The sequence below is a fragment of the Polyodon spathula genome, chromosome 1, assembly GCF_017654505.1.
Source record: "Polyodon spathula isolate WHYD16114869_AA chromosome 1, ASM1765450v1, whole genome shotgun sequence".
NCBI lineage: Eukaryota > Metazoa > Chordata > Actinopteri > Acipenseriformes > Polyodontidae > Polyodon > Polyodon spathula.
Genome location: NC_054534.1, coordinates 101,058,664 through 101,080,516, shown reverse-complemented (window position 1 = coordinate 101,080,516; position 21,853 = coordinate 101,058,664). Strand labels below are relative to the sequence as shown.

The window sequence follows — 21,853 nt, the reverse complement described above, 5'->3', positions numbered from 1 at the left end:
TTCTATGACAACACATAATAATGATCATGAAATTTGTACAATAGACTATTTCTAAAGATTTTTACACCTTAGTGACTGCACCACCGTGTGTCATCGTGGTACTGTATTTGACATTCATTCTCTATTATATTGTTACTTGTATCTTAAAAAAAAAGAAGAAAAAAAAACTACACAAGACAATCTTAACCAACCTCCCCTATACATGACGTAAGATTGGGCCTGCCTCCTCCCTTCTAGATATTTCTGCTACAGATGGGCCAGCTAACCAGTTATTACGGCAGAACGGTTATTTGTAGCCAATCAGACTGAGCAGAGGGCGGGCTACTGCCGGCTTTCCGAGGCGTTCTTCAGGATTGCGCATGTTCTGCGTGTGTTGCCGGTTGGCGACTGCAGTGGAAGTCTAGATAGTTCTGTAGAAATGTTACTTCAGAGGGGAATGGCAGTGTGGTAATATAAAGACGTACTACACAGTTTACAGAAGTCAGCTTTTGACAAAAAGGAAGCTACTTATTGAGCTTTTACAAACTAAGGATTGTAATACGTTTCTTTAATTGTTTCTTTTTAAATTGTATATATATATATATATATATATATATATATATATATATATATATATATATATATATATATATATTTATAAGAGAAAGTGGCATATCCATCATCTTCATCATGTCAGTGGTAGGTATTGACGTTGGCTTCCAGAACTGCTACATCGCTGTTGCCCGGAGCGGGGGCATCGAAACCATCGCAAATGAATACAGCGACAGATGCACACCGTGAGTATATTGTAATTTATATTGGCAACACATCACTAAATCATGCAGCGCTACTAAGTGCTGTGCTATCAGTGTTGAAGCAATATGTAGGAATATCGTTATGTAAAACCATGTAAATAATAAGCTTTTCGTTAATCTAGTCTGGAAAAAGTGGAGGTGTATTAGGGCGCCGATAGTGAATTTTGTTTCAGCTCCCTGTCACTGTCTTGTAAGTATACGTAAACTGTCATTTTTATGCAACTCCCGAGAGGCTGCTTGAGTAAAAGGTAATGAAGTCAAATAGCCATTCATTAATTACATTTATTCCCTCCCACGGTCTGAATACAGTCTGGCCATGGTTAGATTAGTTAGTTGGGTATTACATTTTACGTTTTCGTTTTGACTCTTAGGCGGTGAGTTTCTTAACATGTTCACCTTCTATATAGCAGCGTTGGACAGCCAATAATAAAATAACTCGACAAATCTGTATAGTCGGGCAATACAGCCAAATAATGCTTTGTCATTGAGCGGATAGAGGACCTTGCTGCACTCGGCATGTTACTAAACAGGTGTTACAGAAAGCTCAGAAAATATTAAATGCACGTCAACAGAGATAATAATAATAATAATAATAATAATAATAATAATAATAATAACAATATTATAAACGTTTATGCTTATGTTCGATTCCACAAATTCAGTGTAGCTCCCCGAGTTTGAAGAATAGTGTACCGTGGAATTCTCTGGAAATGTCTGCTGTTGACACGATTGCTCTAAATGGATGTGCAGTGTAGCCGTCATTCATTCAACCTCGCTACCATTTTAATGTATCGGATGGTGGGGTGTACAACCCCATTGTAATCCTATACAAAACCGAGACCAGTTTTTTTTTTCAGGATTAAAGCTTGGGGGCATTGATGTTATCAGTGGCACTGGAACATTGTTTTAAGGTAGGGGTGCTGAAAGCCATTGAACAAAACTGTAACCCCTGTACATGATGGAAGCCATGCAAAGCCAAAGGGGTGCTCCAGTACCCTAGTTTCACCGCCCTTGGATGTTACGAAGGACAGCGGAGGATAGGTCCTGGGGAGTCAAACATAGTAGAGGCATCACTTTTTGTTCCTTGTGAAACAGCCGAAATTTGTGCAGACTGTCTGTCTGCTCTCCAGTCCGTCAAGGTCTGTCAGATCCATGAATTCCAGCAGGTAGATGCAGCTTTTTATAAATGTGACAGACAACAAGGATTATAAAAGTGCATGCTAAATATGTAATACCCCTGTACTATACCTTTAATTGTATTTAAAAAAAAAAAGCACTGTATGTGCATTTGGAGCGGTAATGCATCTGGATAATCACTGAACACGTTATTGTTACGGAGCTAGCCACTCTGCAGGTACATCTGTTACGATAATAGACTTTGAAGGGGCTCCCAAGTGGCACATCTGGTAAAGGCAGTCCGCGTGGAGTGCAGGATGCATCCTATAGCCTGGACGTCGGCAGTTCGAGTCAAGGCTTATTCCACGGCGCACCTTGGACTGAAGTGTGTCTTTGGTTAACTGCGCACCAGCGATTAGACTGGCCAAGCGCCAGCGGGCTTGCCTGTGAAGTACCCAGAGCTGCGTTGTCCTCCGACGCTGTAGCTCTGGGTTGGCTGCATGGCGGGCCTACAGAGTGAAAAGAAGCGGTCGGCTGATGGCACACGCTTCGGGGGACAGCTGAGTCTAAAAATAATTGGACATTTCAAATTCGAATTTAAAGAAAATAGTGCGTGTACTAAATGATCCAATGAAAAGTCGCCTCACGTTTTCCATGGTCTTCCAAGTGATCAGGGCCTTTGATCAGTGAGCCTTTGAATTTTTTAAAAAGCTGTCTCAAGACACTTTTTTTTTTTTTAAACAGGCCTTTCCAATTTTCAAATTTCTGTTTGTACAATTTTTTTATACCTTTTACTTTTCCAGTATTGTTTTTTTATTTCTTTTTTATAATTATTATTTCTGTCTGTAAAACTTCCAATAATTGCTGGGTCTTTTTAAACAGCGAGTTATGCACTATGTAACACAATTTTTGTTCCTGGGTAGTAAGTGTTATTTCCTAATTGCTTATGCCTCAAAAGTATAGAAAATGCCTATTATTCCCCACAAACTTTGCTTTTGTGACCAGGACAGTGATATTTTGAAATTTACCTATTTCCCTTGAGAAAACGGTCTTTTCGTTCACATAAAGTCAGAAAAAAACAACATATGAATCCAAATTAACATGTATTTATACTAAAGTAATACAAAAATGACTACAAAAGATTTAGAAGTGAGTAGTTTTTCGGGATTTACGATTATACTGTAAATCACATTCACGAATCAGCCCCCAAATGTAGTCTCCTGTCATGTTCTCGTTATACTGTCCTTGGTAGCGGCGTTCAAAGTCCAGTATATCCTGGTGGAAGCACTTGCCTTGCTCACTCCAAGTACGCTCCCATGTTCTTGAATTTATCAAGATGAGCATCAAGGATATGGACTTTGAGGGACATCCTACAGCCCATTGTGCCGTAGTTCTTCACCAGTCTCAACCAACTCCACATAGTTTTCGGCCTTGTGATTGCCCAGGAAGCCCCGAACCACTGCGACAAAGCTGTTCCAAGCCGCTTTCTCCTTACTAGTGAGCTTCTTGGGGAATTCATTGCACTCCAGGATCATCTTTATCTGTGGTCCGACAAAGACACCGGCTTTGACCTTTGCCTTAGACAGCTTAGGGAAGAAGTCTTGAAGGTACTTGAAGGCTGCCAACTCCTTATCTAGAGTGCTGACAAATTGTTTCATAAAGCCCAATTTGATGTGCAGTGGTGGCATCAGCACCTTCCGGGGGTCCACCAGTGGCTCCCACTTGACGTTGTTCCTCCCCACAGAGAACTCGGTCCTCTGTGGCCAGTCCCACCTGTGGTAGTGCGCCTTGGTGTCCCTGCTGTCCCAAAGGCAAAGATAGCAGGGAAACTTGGTAAAACCGCCTTGGAGACCCATCGGGAATGCTACCATTGAAGCCTCTTGATGCCATCTCAGAAAAATGCAGATATGTATCCACTTAGGCAGCTGGAACTAAACTGAACTGGTGGGCTTAAGGCCTCTGTATTTATACTACTATTTATATTACTGGAAAGTTCTAGAAGTTACTCCAAGTTTACTCAGCACTGAATCTATCTGGAATGTTCTGGAAAATAGGTAAATTTCAAAATATCACTGTCCTGGTCACAAAAGCAAAGTTTGTGGGGAATAATAGCCATTTTCTATACTTTTGAGGCATAAGCAATTAGGAAATAACACTTACTACCCATGAACAAAAAAAAAAAAAAAATTTGTTACACGGTGATACAGCGCTTGTTATACTGGATATGGTCTTTATAGTTAATTTTGTTGTTTTTATTATTAACAGTGGTAGATGCAATTCATTTTTTCAGTGCAGATTCGTTCTTCTGCTTGTTCATTTTCTAACGTTTTGCGTATCCTTGTTTACTTTCCCTTTATACTTTGGGGGTGTACAATAAAGTGGCATTTTGTTATAAAATAAAACTGTTACTACCCACTGACACAACCTTTAAAGGATGTTGCTGTAATGATGCAGTTTAGGTATGTTAATACTGTGGGTGTATGTTGGTAGCTTCTCCAGGATTGCATCTGAAGTATTTGAAGATGTTAGAGCTGTTACATAATAAATGCTGGGTCTCAATAGTAGGCGAGGTTTCTGGCAAATATTGTAAAGAAACGCCCCCGGCGCTATACAAAATAAAATTATTATTGTTAATTATTAATAATAATAATAATAATATAATGTGATGATTACTATTTTTGACAGTAAAGCAGGAGACTGAGAGATAAGAATTGTTAACAAATGTATTATACTTGATAATAAACAAGGTCCCGGCCAGCCCAGGACATCGCGCCACATAAAATAACAAACAAACCTCAATGAGAGGCTGCACTCAGCAAATGTATCCTTGCAGCGCAGAAGAAAATCACTCGCCGCCATATTTGCAGTATTCCTTATTTTAAATTGGTGTATTTGTCTAAATGATACGCCAAAGATTATTGGCTACTTTGTCAGTTACGTTGTGAATAAGAAGTGATTACAAGTGAAAATGTTGTCATGACAAGCCACTAATGTAAAATGAGTATACACCAATGTAGGAAATACCTACCTCGCCATTTATTTTAGAACACGTACCAATTAAAATTGGTACACGTCGTCATTTCTGTGCTCTGATTGGTCCAAATGAGTACATGTAGCCAGTATTTGAAACGTATACTGTGTTTTTGACCTAGATGGCCTTCCGTAATGCAGCTTTAAGCACACAAACACACGCCACAAAACAAGTTAATCATGGACAAGGAAAAGTTAGTTTGAGGTGCAGAAGTATCCATTATTTTATGATTGCAAATTGAACGACTACAAATACATCCAGAAGAAAGACGATGCCTGGGTGGTGTATTTAGCAGCACACAGACATTTTCTTGCCGATTATGCAAGTTGCATAAAAATAGATTTATTAATAAGCAAAAATAAACCGGACCATACATGCAGTCTGCATGTCCAGCATTTAAATGGAAAATGTGCACTTTTGCTGGCTTTTAAAAATTATACAAAAAAGCTCCTGCATTCACACAGCTTGATCATGTGACCTAATTTTAAGCTATGGCTTTTATTTATTTTATGATAAAGTTTTGTTAACTAAATTGTGCTCTGGCACAAATCCGTGACAAGAAGACCTTTGCATATGCATAAAGCAAAGTTTTGTGGAGATTCACCAAACAAAAATATTACTGAGGTCATGCTATTCTATATGTTGTAAAAACAAAGCCAGCAACACGTTCGTATTCTGTGTGACGCATCCTTACATTAACAAGCTCATACATATTTTTGAAGATTATGAGCCATATTTATAAAGCATTTTCTGTCAAGTTATCAGGACTGTTTTAAAAGGAAAAACTAAATAAAAGTAAATAATAATACAAGGTAAGTGGTGACCTGAGCATAATAACACAGACAATAATAATAATAATAATAATAATAATACTGCACTTTAAAATACTTAAAGTTAATAAACAATAAGGATCACAGAAGGAATTTGTAAAGAAACACAATTGAGATTGCAGTAAGTTGTATATATAAATGTCTAACAATAAAATAATTTTGTTGAAAATATCACTTCAACTATATGACTATTACCCAGATGTACCGGGCTTCAAATCAGACTACTACTGCTGGTACCATGAAAAAAAAAAAATATACTACACAATTAATACTAATAATAATGATAACAATAAAACTGTTGGATATAACTCTAACTCTGATCTATAGATTCTTTAAGTCCAGCCTTTATTTTACAACAGAGTTGCCTGAGGTCAGGGTGGTAACCCTTTATCAAAGCAAGGCCTGTTTTGTAATAGGACAGCCATTCTCTAGTATGTGCAATAGGAATGCCTTTCGAGGGGTCATGTGTTTATTTCCAGTCTTTTGGATCACTTCGAAGTCATGTTTGGTGCGGGTTGACGTTCGGCGACTTCGCTCACATCGCTGTGACCAATGTGGATGCAGCTTTAGGGAAGCTACAGCAAACCCTGCTGGCCAGTGAGCTCAAAGACGGACACCTGCAGGGCTGACCCTAGCCCTCCAGAGCTTAGTAGCTTGCTGACATCTGCTCTTGAGTTCCTGGGTGAAAAAGGAAGCTGGCTTGGTTGTGAATATCTTCAGGTCTCCTGAGCAGTGTGTGGGAATTGCTGCTGCAAGGGCAAAAAAGTGATTGGGCATTTTAAAATCAGGGGTAAAATAATCATTAAATACAATTAAAAGTAAAATAGCAGGCTCAGAAATAGAAGGCACCCCTCTTTTAATTAATTTTATAGTGTGATAATATAAATACATGTATTTTTTAATATAAGTACTTCCAAGAGGATTTATTTTAAAGAGACAGTCCTCTTTATCCTCTGCACTAAATTTTCAGGTTGTTTTTACACCCACATGGATTTTGCCCGAGGCTTGGGCAGCACACTTAACCTGTTCAGACAAGCAGTTCTACAAAATAAACCTTTCCTATTGTAGTAGCTGGTTTACAAAATAAAAGGAGCGATTGGCATTATGCCCCGAATACTTTGAACCATAGAATTGTGGCACTTATCGTTTTTACCCCAGCCAATGCAATGGTGAATAAAAATCATTCCAAAAGTGTTAAAATCAGAATCGTATTGCAGACACATCCACTGGACCGTGGGTGGTGCTTCTTAAGAAGAATTACAGTAATCACTAGTTTGTAGTGTTGAAAAAGAAGCATCTGCTATGAAGAACAACCAAAGTAACTGTGTCATAATTTAGGTCGTGCTTACATTCAGTACACAAGGTTTAAACTTGAGAGCTACACTACATGGCTTAAAAAAGAATGCAGTGCTGTGCCAACATCCCAAAACCACAGCGCCGTGCGTTTGAGCGCTGTACGCTTGTGTTCTTACTAGTTTATATCCATCCAGCATGCCTAAGAAGTGCGTTGATGTCTGTATTCCTCTTGGCTGAGACTCCAGACATGTTAAGACGGACCTGAAATCGATGCGAGCTGAAGGCTGTCAAAAACAAAGTACTTCTTGGGCTCAGCACTTTATCAGGCCATCTTTGATTTGCAGAGAAGTGCTACTATGTAGACGTAATTAATCTGTCAATCATACTGCTGAATTGAGATCAGGATTTGCTTAAAAAAAGACTTGTTTGTTTTTTTAATAGTAATACCGAGTAAGGTTAATTGAAATATTTCAAAGTTCAAAAACATTGGGTTTTTGAATTGGCTGCAAATATTTCAGTATTAAGGGATACCAAACAAGTGGTGAATTGGTGAACCAACCCACAGTTTTTGTTTGTCTCATTTAAAAAAAAAACACTTAGAATTCAGCTGATTTTCACACTACCATAAATCAATCAATCAATCTTTATTTTATAGAGCGCCTTTCATAGTGGAACACCATCACAAAGCACTTTACAAGATGCAGTAAATGCAAGAAAATCTATAATACTTCAAATACAGAGAAATGCATAATACATGATATACAGTAAAAAAATGGATAGTACACTAAACACAGTGGAAAGTGCATAATACATGAAATAGTACATTAAATACAGTGGAAAGTGCAGAATACATGAAATAGTAATTTAAATACAGTGGAAAGTGCATAACATGATAGTAACATAATATGTGAAATAGTAGTAACAGTTAACAGCAGATAAACTACCACTGTCAAAAGCAATTTTACCATGCTGGCATTAAAAAAGCATTCATAATTGAAAAGTATCCATTATTACTGCAGAATAGTTGGCAAATCCTGTTGTCTTTTAAACTGAATTGCAAAATCAGTCAATTAGAAGATCAAAGGATGAGGTCAAAGATATTTTTAAATATGTTAAATTGAACATTTTAGAAAAAGAATGCAAGCTACTGTAACAGGCTTCCGATCGAAGTAGAGACAGTCAGGACTTCCAGGACTGAGCAAAACATGTTACAATATGTGGAGTTGACTTTATTTATGTTGCTACAAAAAATGTGCCTGTTCTGTGGGGAATTTGAAATACAGTACTAGGCATTGTTTTGACTACTGTTCACATTATAATACAGTGCAGTCCGTTTATAAGAATCACTGATATAAGAATCAACCGCATAGTGATCAAAACCACTGGGACAAAATCATTCCAATTCCAATCAATGTAAAATAATGTGCTTCTAAGAATCAAGAAATCTGCTTATAAGAATTATTTCGGGGCAAACTGACTACATGTAATATGGTTCTGTATCAAGTGCAGTGACGTGCACAGCCAATAAAAAGTGTTTTTGAATTAGAATTTGGTCACATCTTGCGTGATTAGGCACGTACACGGCGTGGATAGTGCAATGATGCGGGAAACACTGTGTTGTTTGTAATCAAACGTGACTGCGCCACTGCATTGTGCAGGTATGCTTTTTGTGTTCTCTGTTAGTGAAAATGTGTTTCAATAACATGTATACACATTCACTGAATACATCCTGAGTACAGCAGTGTTATTGTGTGATATGCATGTAGAGGGAGTGGGGTTCAGGCTCGGTGGGGGGGGATTGCAGAGCTTTGCATCTCTGCTTAGTGAAAAACTGAGATTTGCATGACAACTGAAAAAAAAACAAGCCACAGGTGCTTAAATGCAGTGGTAGTCCAGACAGTAAACTACTGTACTGTAATGTCATTTTAATTCAAAGGCCATTACACGTAACATTGCATGTCAGTTAAACTAGGCACCCTCACAAGGCGATCGCTTTTCAAGTACGCTGTAGTACTATCGATATGTATACTGTATTTAAACTGCTGATGGTACGCTTTTGCTAATTGTAATGCGACAGAGTGTTTGTTTTATTTTTCTTACACTGCGGTGGCGAAACAACTGCTAATAAAACAAAGAAAATGAACCTCGCTCTCAGCTGGACCACTGTACACAGTACTTTGTGTAGAACAAACACTAGATATCTTACTTTTTTACTTTTTGTCACTGCTTCCTTACGCTTCTACACCCCCCATCACAAAGCTATCAACTAAGCCATTTCTATCGAGGTGCCATTAACTTTAACAAGCAGTTAACCAATTGACTATTATCCATAATACGTTCAGGAAAGCAGCTGTGGATTTTTTGTGGGTGTGCATACATGTGGAAAAACGTGACATTTGTTGTTCAACCCATTACACTGCAGCCAGGGAACAAGCTCATGTCATTCTCATACTAAGTTTGATTCTGCACCTCAGTAATCATACATGTCTGCTTTTAAGAATCATCGGCATATAAGAATCAAAACACCTGTGACGGATGTGATTCTTTTAACCGGACTGCACTAAAAAATTTTAAAAGAAAAAAAAGAAAGCTGTAAATCCACACCTAGTAGTGTTCTGTATCCTGTATTATTGTGCTTTGTTGTATGCGTTGAAAAACGTCAATACTTTACAGCAGTTTACTTTCATGTTAACTGTCGAATGTTATGGTTTTTCCTAGAATGATTTTTAGTGGTGTGGAAATTAGTTATGTAACTGATAAATGGCATTAATATTGAATCTGTCTGGGACATTTCAATGCAGTGACAGTAAGTGTAAGGTAACATGAATAGTAGGAACATTTTGTGGGTTTGACTGTATTTACTTAAAATGACTAACTATAGTCCAACCTCTGTCTCTGAATGCAGTATGTAATTATAAAGCAATCTTGGCACGTGTCTAAATATAGTTTGTCCTGGATTTATGTATCCCTTTTCCCTGGAGTTGTAGCTCCCAGGTATCCATTTGCTCTTTACAATTGAAATGTTTCCTATATTTGTTTGTCTGACAGCCCAGTGACAGTTTTTTATAGCAGGTTGCTTTGGACCCCATCAATTATTCTAAACAAATACACATACAACAAAGCTTACAGGCAGTTTCCATTAGGTTCTCCTTGGACTGTTACAAGCACTGTACAGTAACCCTTCCAGGCATCCAGAATCTTAATGTGTCCAAAGCACATCATTGCTTATCTGTACCAACTAGTGCTCTCAAAAGGCTAGGCTTCTTTCCATTTGAGGATGCCAGATGTTGGTATCCCACGCAGAACCGTCTCCAGGGTCCTTACCTTCCATATTTACAGCCTAATGTCAACAACTACAGTCAACCTTAGAACGCCACACCCCACAGGGATGCCATTTAGTGTTGACTTATCCAAGCTGTCGAGATAACCACGGGTGCACATAAGCCATGACATTTACATGCATATACCTAACAGAACTACAGTACGTTTACAGCACTACAGTATTTACAAATTTACTTTTAGTTAAATGTCCTTATGAAAATGCTTGAAAAACAGCAGTGAATGAATCACTTCAGTGTTAGTTTTACGAAAACAATCCGACCACAAACTGCACAAACTGACTACTGATACTTTTAGGTATTGGCTTGTAATGTCTAATTTGACGGCTTAAATAGCAAAAGTTAACAAATGTACCTTTATACAGAACTAACTCTGAACAAAAACAATAGTACACAACTTAGTTTCATACAGAAATCAAGCATTGTCGGTTGTCCCAAATAATCTCAGCTTTAAAGCCAGTTGAACTAGAACAAATTTTTTGCTTCTCAATCATTATGAACTGACACTGTAATTGGTCATTACGAATAAATGAGTGAACGATCGGTTTCCAGTCAGACAGTGAAACGACAGTCTTTAATAGTCTTTAATAGTTTTTATCGCTTCGGTACCGGTAATAAATGTCGAGTTATGAGTAAAGTGTGGTGTTGAATAAAAAAATGAAGAGGGAGGATGCATATATTTTATATGGTGAAGATTCGGAACCAAGACTGTGTCGAATTGAGCGAAGGTGTCGAGTTATCCACCAGTCGAGTTAAGAGGTTGAGCGTATGCACATCTGCTAGTAATAATCACTATTTTTCTTTTTACACTTGCAACATAATAGAAAGAAGACATCTTTTTGTTTGTTTGTTACTATATTTGCGTTAGACTTTTAATTTGCTTTATAAAAACCTTGGTTGCATTGGTGTGTAAGTATCTGGGGTTATAAGGAGATGCCTGTTCCTCCATACCTACGTAATTCACATTAATATTGTTATGTGGACAAGTACATTCTGCCTGTAGGTAGTGCTGAGCAACGTTTTCAGAACATGATAACTGTATTTTTTTTATTTACAGTTGTAGCCGGAGATTTATGTAACTAACATATTTGTTAGCTAATCTAAATGTACCTTTTATAATTCTCCAATCTCCACTATATTAAACCCCTCCCACAGCTTGAGAAAACAGAAACATCTACATCCAGAGAGATGATGTAGTTAGCACTAAGTCTCTTGCTGTATTTTTCTCCTCTTCAAATATTTTTTGGTTTTATTTTCTAAGTAAAACATCCTATTGTGCAAAAAAAAAAAAAAAAAGTATTGTGGTGCTACAAATGAAAGGCTTGAGTTTATATCTTCCTGAATTTCTTTATTGATTTGCTGATGTTGGTTTTCCATTGCAGAGCATGTGTATCTTTGGCATCCAGAAACCGCACAATCGGAAATGCAGCAAAGAGCCAGGTAAACAGGATGCTGATCTGCATACTAGAAGTTGTGTTTTCCATTTTGCATTGAATTAAATGATACTTCTATATAGTAAAAAAAAGAAAAAAAAAAAAAGTTTGCATTCATTCTGTATTTTATTATTATTAATTAGTCATTTAGCAGACGCTTTTATCCAAAGCAACTTAGAGACTTCTGCTGCAGAGTCACTTACAATAGGACCTCGGTTTTATGTCTCGTCTGAAGGACGGAGCACAAGCAGGTTAAGTGACTTGCTCACAATGAGTCAAGCCCCTTTCGTTAACCACTGGACCACCAAGCGTCCTATATATATATATATCTCCAGTCTTTAGTTTCATTCTCATTTCTCTATCTGTTCAGAAATATCTCATAGCTGATTGCATTAACAGAGTTTGAAATTACCCTTCATAGTAGGATCTAATTTTCATGTCTTTCACATTAGATGATAACCAATGCAAAGAACACAATCCACGGCTTCAAAAAGTTCCACGGCAGAGCATTCGATGATCCCTTTGTGCATGCGGAGAGGTCGAAGGTTCCATACAGTCTGCACAAGATGCCCAACGGCAGCACTGGATTTAAGGTATGTTTGAAATGTGTAGATCATAGTATTGGAGGATGATGATGGTGGGCCTTCTGTCCTTCAGTTCTATAAAAAATGTACTATAAACAAGTATTGATCATTGAAATGTTTTGTTCGATTAGTGTTTTGTGTTAGTTAAGTTGATTCATCACATTATCCTTAGTCATGATTGCTGTAAAGATACGCAAACTGCACTGTTTTTTGTGGTGCTTTGGGGGCACTTTGATATCAAAATATGGTCACAAACAAATAACCCAAATAAACCCATATTTCCCACACACACACACACTCGCACAGGGTGATAATAGGAGCCTTTGCATTTTAGACTGTCCGTAGGATTCAATTGAAATGATGGTTTTAAACCATAATGGGTTTGTGTTTTAAACCTAATTCAGTGATCTACATATAAGGGACATTTTTTTTCCCCCAAATTCACCAATTTAGTCCCAGAATTCCCCAAAATGCACAATAGCCAGAAGCTGTCAATCCTGCTGGGGGAAGAAAAACACACAGCCAGACTGGCTGGTCAATATGTGGAGACCTGTCATAACCTGAGGGACAAACCGTGAACACATGACACTAGAGAGGGAAAAGAGAGGGAGGGAGGGATTCTGTTTAATATACAAGGAGGGAGGGGGGGACTGTTTAATATAGGGATACTGTTTAGTATTATTTATATGTTTTGTTTGTCTTTATGTACTTTAGTTGGTTACACCATGCATGTGCTTTGGCAACACAACTCTTTCTACTGTCATGCCAATAAAGCCAATTTGAATTTGAATTTGATCTACACCACAGTAACAGACGGAGTGATTAGTGTGTTGGGGGAAAAAACCATGTGCACACTACTCCACTAACTGCATCCATCTTCACTGAATGGACAGCTAAATCGAGATCTCTGCTATCATTGGTTGTTTCAAGTGTCCAATAAACAAAATGGTTGTTCTCAACTGGAGTGATTCCACCTATCACTGTCCATTTTATTTATTTATTTTTATATATATAAAACCTTGAAGCAGCCGATGATAGCACTAGCAGGGATGGACTTTTGGTGAATTGGAACCCTCTGGCCTGAAGTGAAATGTGGGGACTGGTTTGCCATGCACACTACTTCTTTATTTACAATGACTGCAGAGGCAGATTGTGTGTTCTGTGATGCCTGCTAATAAAAGGCCATTTAGCACATACAATATACTATAGTTTTAACATTTAATTAGTTCAGCCAGTCTACTGCAATGACTTTTGTTTGTTTTTATCAGTTTTGTGTAATGCTTTAGCTTACATTTACCCTGTGGATGGAGAGCTCCCTGCTTCATCAGTTACAGGCAGCCCCCTTTTCCATGTTCAAAACTGACTTAACGACATACACGATTCACAACACAAGCATAACTAAATTATTCATGGGAAACAGAAGTTATACATTGCAAACGGCTTTGAACATATCCATGAAAATAATGGTTGTTTTAGACCTTCTTACATCTGTGTTTTAGAAAAGTATTGCTGTAATATTTTTGCATTTTAATAAGTGTTCCTGTGTATGTAGCGGCTTAGAGTTCTGCTTAAACCCAGCTTTCCTCTCTCCAAAGCATTTTCTTGGTCCTCCTGCACTGCAAGTGTTTTTAGCCTGCTGCGTTCAGGTTTCCCTCCTTAACCTGGTATTTATAGACTGAGCTCTTGAATGAATTGCGTGCTGATCGGATTACTTCATCACTCCCTGTGCCACAGCTTCAGCTGTTTTACCCTTTTAAACGCTGACTTAAGTTTCCTATTGTGCCATCTGCTGCCGATCAGTAAACTTTGTGAATCTCAACATGCACAAATAATTAACCTAACAAGCAGGTAAATAATTGGACAAATGGTGGTATGGTCATTTTGTCAACAAAGATTGAGAGAAATATATGTAAATTGCTTGAAGGCTTTTTTATTTCCTATTCGTTTCTTTAGCGTTTTTTTGTTTTTAATAAAATGATTGGCCTGAATCCACTATTCACAGAAAGTGTAGGTCATAATGTCAGTTTTTATCTTTGTCTCTTAGATGATTCATATATAGATGACCCGTCCCACTACAAGGTTGATTGTAATTGAGATGGTATCCCAGAGGTGTTCAGACAGACTACATCTGGGAGACTTGCTCCATTCTGGTGCATTTAGGCATGGTTTAAGCATGTGACCCTGCAATACAAGACTGGCTGAAAATGTGTGTCGAGTTAGTGACCGCACCATTTAATTGTGTCCAGTTCTAATATGGCTGTCAGCATTAGTGAAGTCCTGATGTGACAGCGTGTAACACAGACAGCTCTTACGATTACAGGTTACTGTTTATTTTTCAGTAAAAACAAGTTTAAATTGCAGCAAGTTTGTTCATCTATTTGCGATATTAAATACATTGCAGCAAGCACATTGTCATATGTTTAGATATTTTCATTAGCACAGTCTGACATTTTTAATTCCCTATTTTTTTTTTTTTTTTTTTTTTTCTCAGCAGTACTCTTCCTAATTCCATCCCAAGTATTTCTAAGCTCTGCTTTCACCTTTTTAAATTATCACTTTGGGAAATAAACTTGGTTTTCCCTGCAACAGCTGACCCATCTTTAGTACAAAACCCAGCTACATCGCTGTTTTTTTTATTATGGGAACATTTTAAATGACTGTGCCTGCTTCTTTGGCTGAAGAGATATTATCAACTCATCATCTAACTAGGGAATGAGCTGTGCAGTTAAACCATTGATGGTAAACAATGTAAACATATCTTTTATCTGGCATAGCAGCAGCTGCTAAAAGATTCAACGTACGATAAAAATCTGCTCTTGTTGGCTCAGAACTTTATTACGGTAACCTTTATCTTTTTTGTTTATTGAGCTTTTTGCTGCATTACAGCCCTTAAAATTATTTTCTTTAAGTTTTCAGGGCATTTGGTTAATGGCATGTGTGCAACACACAAACCTTAAGTGTGTTTTTCTTGTAGTTTTTTGCTGTTCTTGTTCTAAATTTCTTGAATGCAACGGTTCATTTTTACACAACAGTGCTCACACATGTTTGGTCACAAATGTTGCATGAAACTGGGGTTACCGTATTCTGCTGGTGTTAATGTACAGCACCTCTGTGCACTTAAGAGCATTTGTATGTCGGATGATCTTTTCTTCTTATGCGTGAACCCCCAATATATCTGACAACCACCTGTGTACATATTTGATATCGTAACACAAGGAATATGTTTTAGTTTTTGTTTGTTTTTTTATGCATATGGATAGCTTTTATGTACTATATAGTGCCTTACAGTACGATAATACGACAACAATTTGGCAATGAAAATACCTGAAAATCGTAATATTTTTTATAAAAGTATTGTTTTAGATGGTGAATTGCGTCGGTCGTCTGCTTATTTTCAAAACCCTTTGCGTAGGTAGAAAAGGCTGCCTGTGGGACTTGTGCACTATAAATATTAGACCAAACTGAAACACAGGATTACAGTGAACAAGATAACTGCATCACACCTATTAATACTCACCATTTTTTCTGTCTCGGTTGAAATTAAAAACTAGTTATTGCCTACATTCATTCACACTGGTAAACCCAGGCAGTAGCTTTTTGTGTCTCCTGGGGAATGGAATAGTGATGAATTGTGGAGGTGCCTGTACGTGCATCTTTTAATCTGTTGTACCTTTTTTGGAGAGCCAGATGCGTACTAGTTTGTTAAATGGTGATTGTTTTTGCAGGTGCGATACCTGGATGAGGAGAGACTGTTCACAATTGAGCAGGTGACAGCAATGTTGCTGACTAAACTGAAGGAGACTTCAGAGGGGGCGTTGAAGAAGCCAGTGGTAGATTGTGTCATCTCTGTAAGTATTCTTAACCTATTGAATTACGCCTTCACAAGCAATGAAAAAATGATAGGGATGCAAGGCAAGCCATGCAAGCTTAGTTTAAATCCTATTAGAGCCACTTACTATTGGATGGAAATCCACAAGGAGAGAGAGCTGCATTGGCGTTGGGGAAGGGTTAGGGAGCAAGATCAGAGGAAAGTCAGCTAGGTATAGTTCACGCCGTCATCCTCCTGCTTTCACTACTGATCAGATCCCTCACAAATCCAGGTTGACAATTCTCAGGCTGTCTCTTTTTATACATATGAATTATTAGGGGAGTAATAACGGTACACTAATCTTATGTATCATGACACAGGTGACGGTCCTGATTGGCTACTTGTATGATGCTTAATAAGCAGGGGTTCACGTAACTTATCATCAGGTTCTCACGTGAGTACCAGTTTGGTACGAACCAAAATCAGGGGTCATCATCCAAGTCGCTGTCTAGCTCCACCTCCTCCTCTGAGTTCAAACAATTGGGATGTCAAGGATCAGGGGTGCACATTTGGAGCTAGATTCTAGCGCCAGGGTAAATCATAGAGAGAGTGACTTTAAATTTTAGCGCCAGGGTAAATCACAGAGAGAGTGACTTTAAATTCTAGCGCCAGTAGATGTTACATTTATTATTATTGTTATTGTTATTATTGTTATTATTATTATTATTCCTTAGAAACCATAGTGGATGATAGTTTCTCATTGGGTCTGGACTATTCAAATGACCCACCCACAGTCATCCACATACATAGGCGACAAGGTTCATGTCGTGTGTGAGAAGTAGTAAGGGGGGCTTGATTAGGGCAGTATTTAATAATTTAGCACCAGTCGGCTCTCTGCTAAACTTTCAAAACAGTTTAGCACCACTTTTCAAAACGATTCGCACCTCTGTCAAGGATGCTGTGTTCAGAATCAAAGGTTTCATTGTCATCTTACACATGGATATGCATCAGGGCAGAAAGGTGTGAGGCTGATAGGAGGGATCGATTTAATTTCATTTTCACACGACATTAAAAAAAAATATATATATATATATATATTTTTTTTTAATGTCGTGTGAAAATGAAATTAAGTAGGAGTCTGGATTGCTGGTTATTACAATTAACTAATCCTCACACATTCTTTGTTTATTACCACCAAATTCTAGCCCTGGGGAGTCAAAAGCAAAAGACTCAATAGGAAATCGGGAGGTTAGGCAGGTATGGGTCACAGCCAGATAAAATATTTGACCTTGCAAGTGTGAGCATCTTCAACATCTATATGAAAAATACTTCCCTGTTAAATGCGCTGATGGTACGCATTTGCATTTTAAAAACAATGTGGAAGTCCGCATTTTCATTTATTAGTGTGCATGCATACCTGCATACCGGTTATTTGAGATCCTGATAATAAGATAAATTTAATGATTGAGTTGCTAACATTTTATGACATGGAACCATAGAAACTATAAAACCAAGAACCATTTGGCAACCTACAGTGTGTGATGTTGTGCTTTTGGTCTTGTATCATGATACAAATGATACAAACTTCTGTTACGATGCAATATGTCATGCAAAGAAAATATCACAAATCAGCGATACATGATGAATCATTACAAGCCTATTCATTATTATGGTTATTAATTCACAACATACACTTATCCCAGTTGTGTAAAAGTACACACATGCCTGCTGCAAAACAGTATAGGTTTGAAGCTTAGAACACAGGCCTGGTCAGTCCTGAACATTTGATTACGAGACGCTTCTTCAGAAGTGTCCATTGCTATTTGGAGATGTCATCCAGGGTTTTTTTGGAGGACAGTAAATGACATTTGACCCAACTGTAGTATATTCTTCTATATATTCTAATAGTTCAGACCTGCAGATATATGGGTACTTGTACACCAACAGGACCAAGCATACATCGTGTTCTGTACTTTACAAACATGTAGTGTTTATGATAATCCCTTCAGGCCTCGTTCACTGGAAAGATTCTTGTTTTAAAAAAGGAAGATGCAGTTCAAATCAAGTTGTAGTGCAGTGTAAAATTCCCAGCCCAATAAGATGTTGTTCAGCATGTGTTGGCATGTCCAGGTAACGCTGCATAACTAAGAAAAAGCAATAACCCTTCCTGAAGTCTTTAACGATATTGGATGCTGTAGAAAAGCAAACTGATAAACTGGGAATATCTGATGCAGTCTTTCAGTTAGGGAGACCAGCTGCAGCACATCTTTTAGTCACTGTCACGTGCCTTTAATGGTTCCATTCAATAATACAGTATTTAATGTTATTAAATAATTATTTATTATTTTAAGAGCTGTGTCATGTTAATAAAGCACTATATTAAAATATAAATCTATATGTATTTTTATTTTCAGGTTCCCACTTTCTTTACGGATGTTGAGAGGAGGTCTGTGATTGATGCCTCTCAGATTGCTGGTCTGAACTGCCTGCGCCTCATAAATGACACCACTGCAGGTTGGTAGTTCAGAGCACTTGAGTGTGTTACTGAGTCGTGTCATTCCGGAACCCTTCCGATAGGATTCCGCTACAAAATATTCCGCAGCAGCACGTTTACACATGCATAAATCAGCAGGGGGTAGTTGTATCAGGAAAGAAGTGTGAGCGTGTGTAAGAGGCAGTTACGTTCAACATCATCGAGCTCCGTATTTTGAATATCTTCGATGAAAGCCACGGACGCTGGTGACTGTTTTGAAGAACTTTCGGAAAAGTGAGCAACAATGCAATTTATGTATATGAATGAATAAGTTGCACTCACTTTATTTAGATGGTTCAAGTCAAACACTGCAGGTAGGTGTGCAGTGCCCGCTGGGAGTTTTCTCCAGTCTTACAAGAATATGTCCTCGGTGCATTTACACTAGCAAAATGTTATGGAATCGTAACTCTTGTCCTCTCATTGTGGAATATATGTGCTAGTGTAAACACACCTATTGTGAAGTGTATGTGATACTGAAAGTTTTTCTGACTGCAAGCATTTCTCCATGGTGCTGAAATCCCTCACATGAGGTCCCGTGCCCTGACTTGTGTAAAGCTGCTCCCTGATGTCTTTATGACACGTACATAATGCGGGAAAAAGTCTGACTAAAGTAGGTTATTCCTCCTTGGAGATATCACTGACGCTTCAGTTTCTGTCTCCAGTCCTTGCGCACATCACATAATGAGCTTCATCAACTTGCCTCCAGAGCAGAGTTATCCTCAGTGGTTGGCCCCACAGGATGGGAAGCTGCCTTTTTATAAGTTTAGTTCTCATCAGTGTGGGAGACGACTCCCCACTCCTAAGGAATGGAGATCCCTGTTGGCAGATTTTCGTAACTGCTTCATGTATTCCAGTTGTGACAGAGTAAGAGGTCATCAGGTTAATGTGTTTTCACACCTGCTTTTAAAGCTGTTCAATTCATCATGTTCTTTTGAGAAATTGGACCATATCAATTCCATTTTGGTTTTTCTGAATTTAATTAGTTTTCATCTATTATATCACCACAGTGTTGGCATTTTGTGGGGGTTCTTAATTCTAGTTGGCACCCACCCCTTTTTTAAGCCAACAGAGTTGTTATTTAGAGCTATGTTATATTTTCATCACAAGATTTTAAGGCTCCTTTTGGGATTTGAACTTGTGTGTAAATGCAGATGTCCAGCATCTAAGGCCTGGAATAATAATGCACTGAGGGGTAGATGCACATACCTCAGTTTGCATTTGTTTCGACAGTTCGCAAAGTATACATTTTGTCGTATGTATGAAGAGAAAATATGTTAATGAAGAGAGCCGCAATGTACTAATCTTAAATATTTGTTGCGTCCTCTTAGCGAGCTCTCTAGCATTGCGAGAGTTGTGTGACATTTTTTCAATCCCATCAGATTCTATAGTGGGGGTCCCCACCCTCACTCCCAATTAAAATGTGTTTCTAGCAAAAAGCTGTTCGTAATCATACAGTGGCCCCTTGCTAAACTGAAAATGTTTGTCTGAAATAAGGAGGTTAAAACAAAACAAAAATATATACAATAAAATCGCACATATACATCTAGTGCTCAGTGTAACTTAAATGTGTATGGATAGGGTACACATTACATTTTGTAGAAATATAAATCTGAACAGTAGGCCTATACAGTATAGTAGTAAAATCAAAAGAATACCTAGCACACTTTCTTTTTACTTTACCCTCTGGTAACACAAAGTAAATCATGCAGTTGCATTGTATACTTACTGGAGGACAGTCAAGTCTCGTTAATACACATTTCAAATCAAATTTTGCATTATACCACTAATTCGTATTATCATGAGTAGCCTATAAGCCAGGTGTATACTGTCAGTTTGTATTTAAGGTAGTCAGGTGTGCAGTGGTAAACTGTGCACAGTTACAAACAGCCTGCACATTGATAGCATAGGTGTGTTTCCTGTTCCTGTACAGATGCTCAGAATGAGCTGGAGGGGTTAGCCGCACATGTGTACAGTCTATTGCTCCCAACACATTGGGGAAACCAGAAATGTCATAGAAATGTGTTTTCATGGCTTGCAAGTACACCTGCTTTTAGTGAAAAATAAGCGGGTGTTCGTCTAAACAATGCATTGAGCACAACTGGCAACGCACAAGAAAAAGCGGAATGGGAAATGCCAGCAAAGATAATCCAGGGTGGAAAATAGTTTGATCAGGAAAAAGCATGGCTTCTGTGGCTGACAGGCTCCAGGTCATCTTTTAAATCAGACAGCAGCTCAAGAATGATGTGGCTGCTGAGCCTGGACCTGTGCTTATCACAGCAGCCATGGTTAGGGGATAGTGTTTTTCATACTGCCTTTAATTGCGACTGCTTAAAACGTGCTTTCAAAAGTTATTAACAAATGAATGCAATTGTAAGTGTCACAACTGTCGGTAGCTTTAGTACATCTCGGTGTAATGTTTGAGAACCCCAATTAGCACCCCATTTTTGGGAATTTATGCAGGAACGCCCATATTTCCATATTCATCTAAGGCTGAACCGCAAAGAAAAACTGCTGCCGCAAAGCATTCCCTAAAGTCGCTAACATCATTGTGCTTGTTTTATATACAGTTTATTCCAGAGACGGAGAGATCAGATTTTGTGTTCTACAGTTTCCTGGAATTTTGTAGCTGCTATTGTTCTCAGCCAGCAACACACAGTCTTCCTCTACATTTATTATGACTGATGTCATATTATAACTGATCTTCTACTGCATTAATACCATGTATGTTTGTATAAAGTAATGCAGGATATCATTTAACACCAAGTATAGATGTTTGAGACATTCCTGCTTTAAGTGTCAGATTAACACACACATAATTTGATACAGAACGCACCTTTGGAACAGGTGACTTTTAAGACTTTTTTGAACCTGAAATGGCTGAATCTGCCTGCAGTAGGAGTCTTAAATTGATGGTTATGTGTCACGTATATTGAACATGTTGAAAAGGCCGCCTATAAGTGATGGTCTTGCCAGGGGTCAGATTTTATTCATTTCTATACATCAAACTGCAATTTGCACCATTTTAAAAAAGGAAAAGAAAACTGTTAATGTTATAGTTAAATTATGCCAGTGTATTATTCTGACCCAAGG

The 21,853-nt window shown here is 38.0% G+C and overlaps 1 protein-coding gene across 1 annotated transcript in view; it reads left to right on the top strand.

Moving 5' to 3' along the window:
• The first annotated feature begins 608 nt into the window (after positions 1-608).
• Positions 609-21,853, top strand: part of LOC121325419 (heat shock 70 kDa protein 4L-like) — a 41,205-nt gene continuing 19,960 nt past the window's right edge. The window contains exons 1-5 of the mRNA XM_041267883.1: positions 609-776; positions 11,788-11,845; positions 12,291-12,431; positions 16,148-16,270; positions 18,645-18,744. Of these exons, the coding sequence (XP_041123817.1) occupies positions 670-776; positions 11,788-11,845; positions 12,291-12,431; positions 16,148-16,270; positions 18,645-18,744 (529 nt within the window). The 5' untranslated portion in view covers positions 609-669. The remainder of the gene's footprint in view (positions 777-11,787; positions 11,846-12,290; positions 12,432-16,147; positions 16,271-18,644; positions 18,745-21,853) is intronic.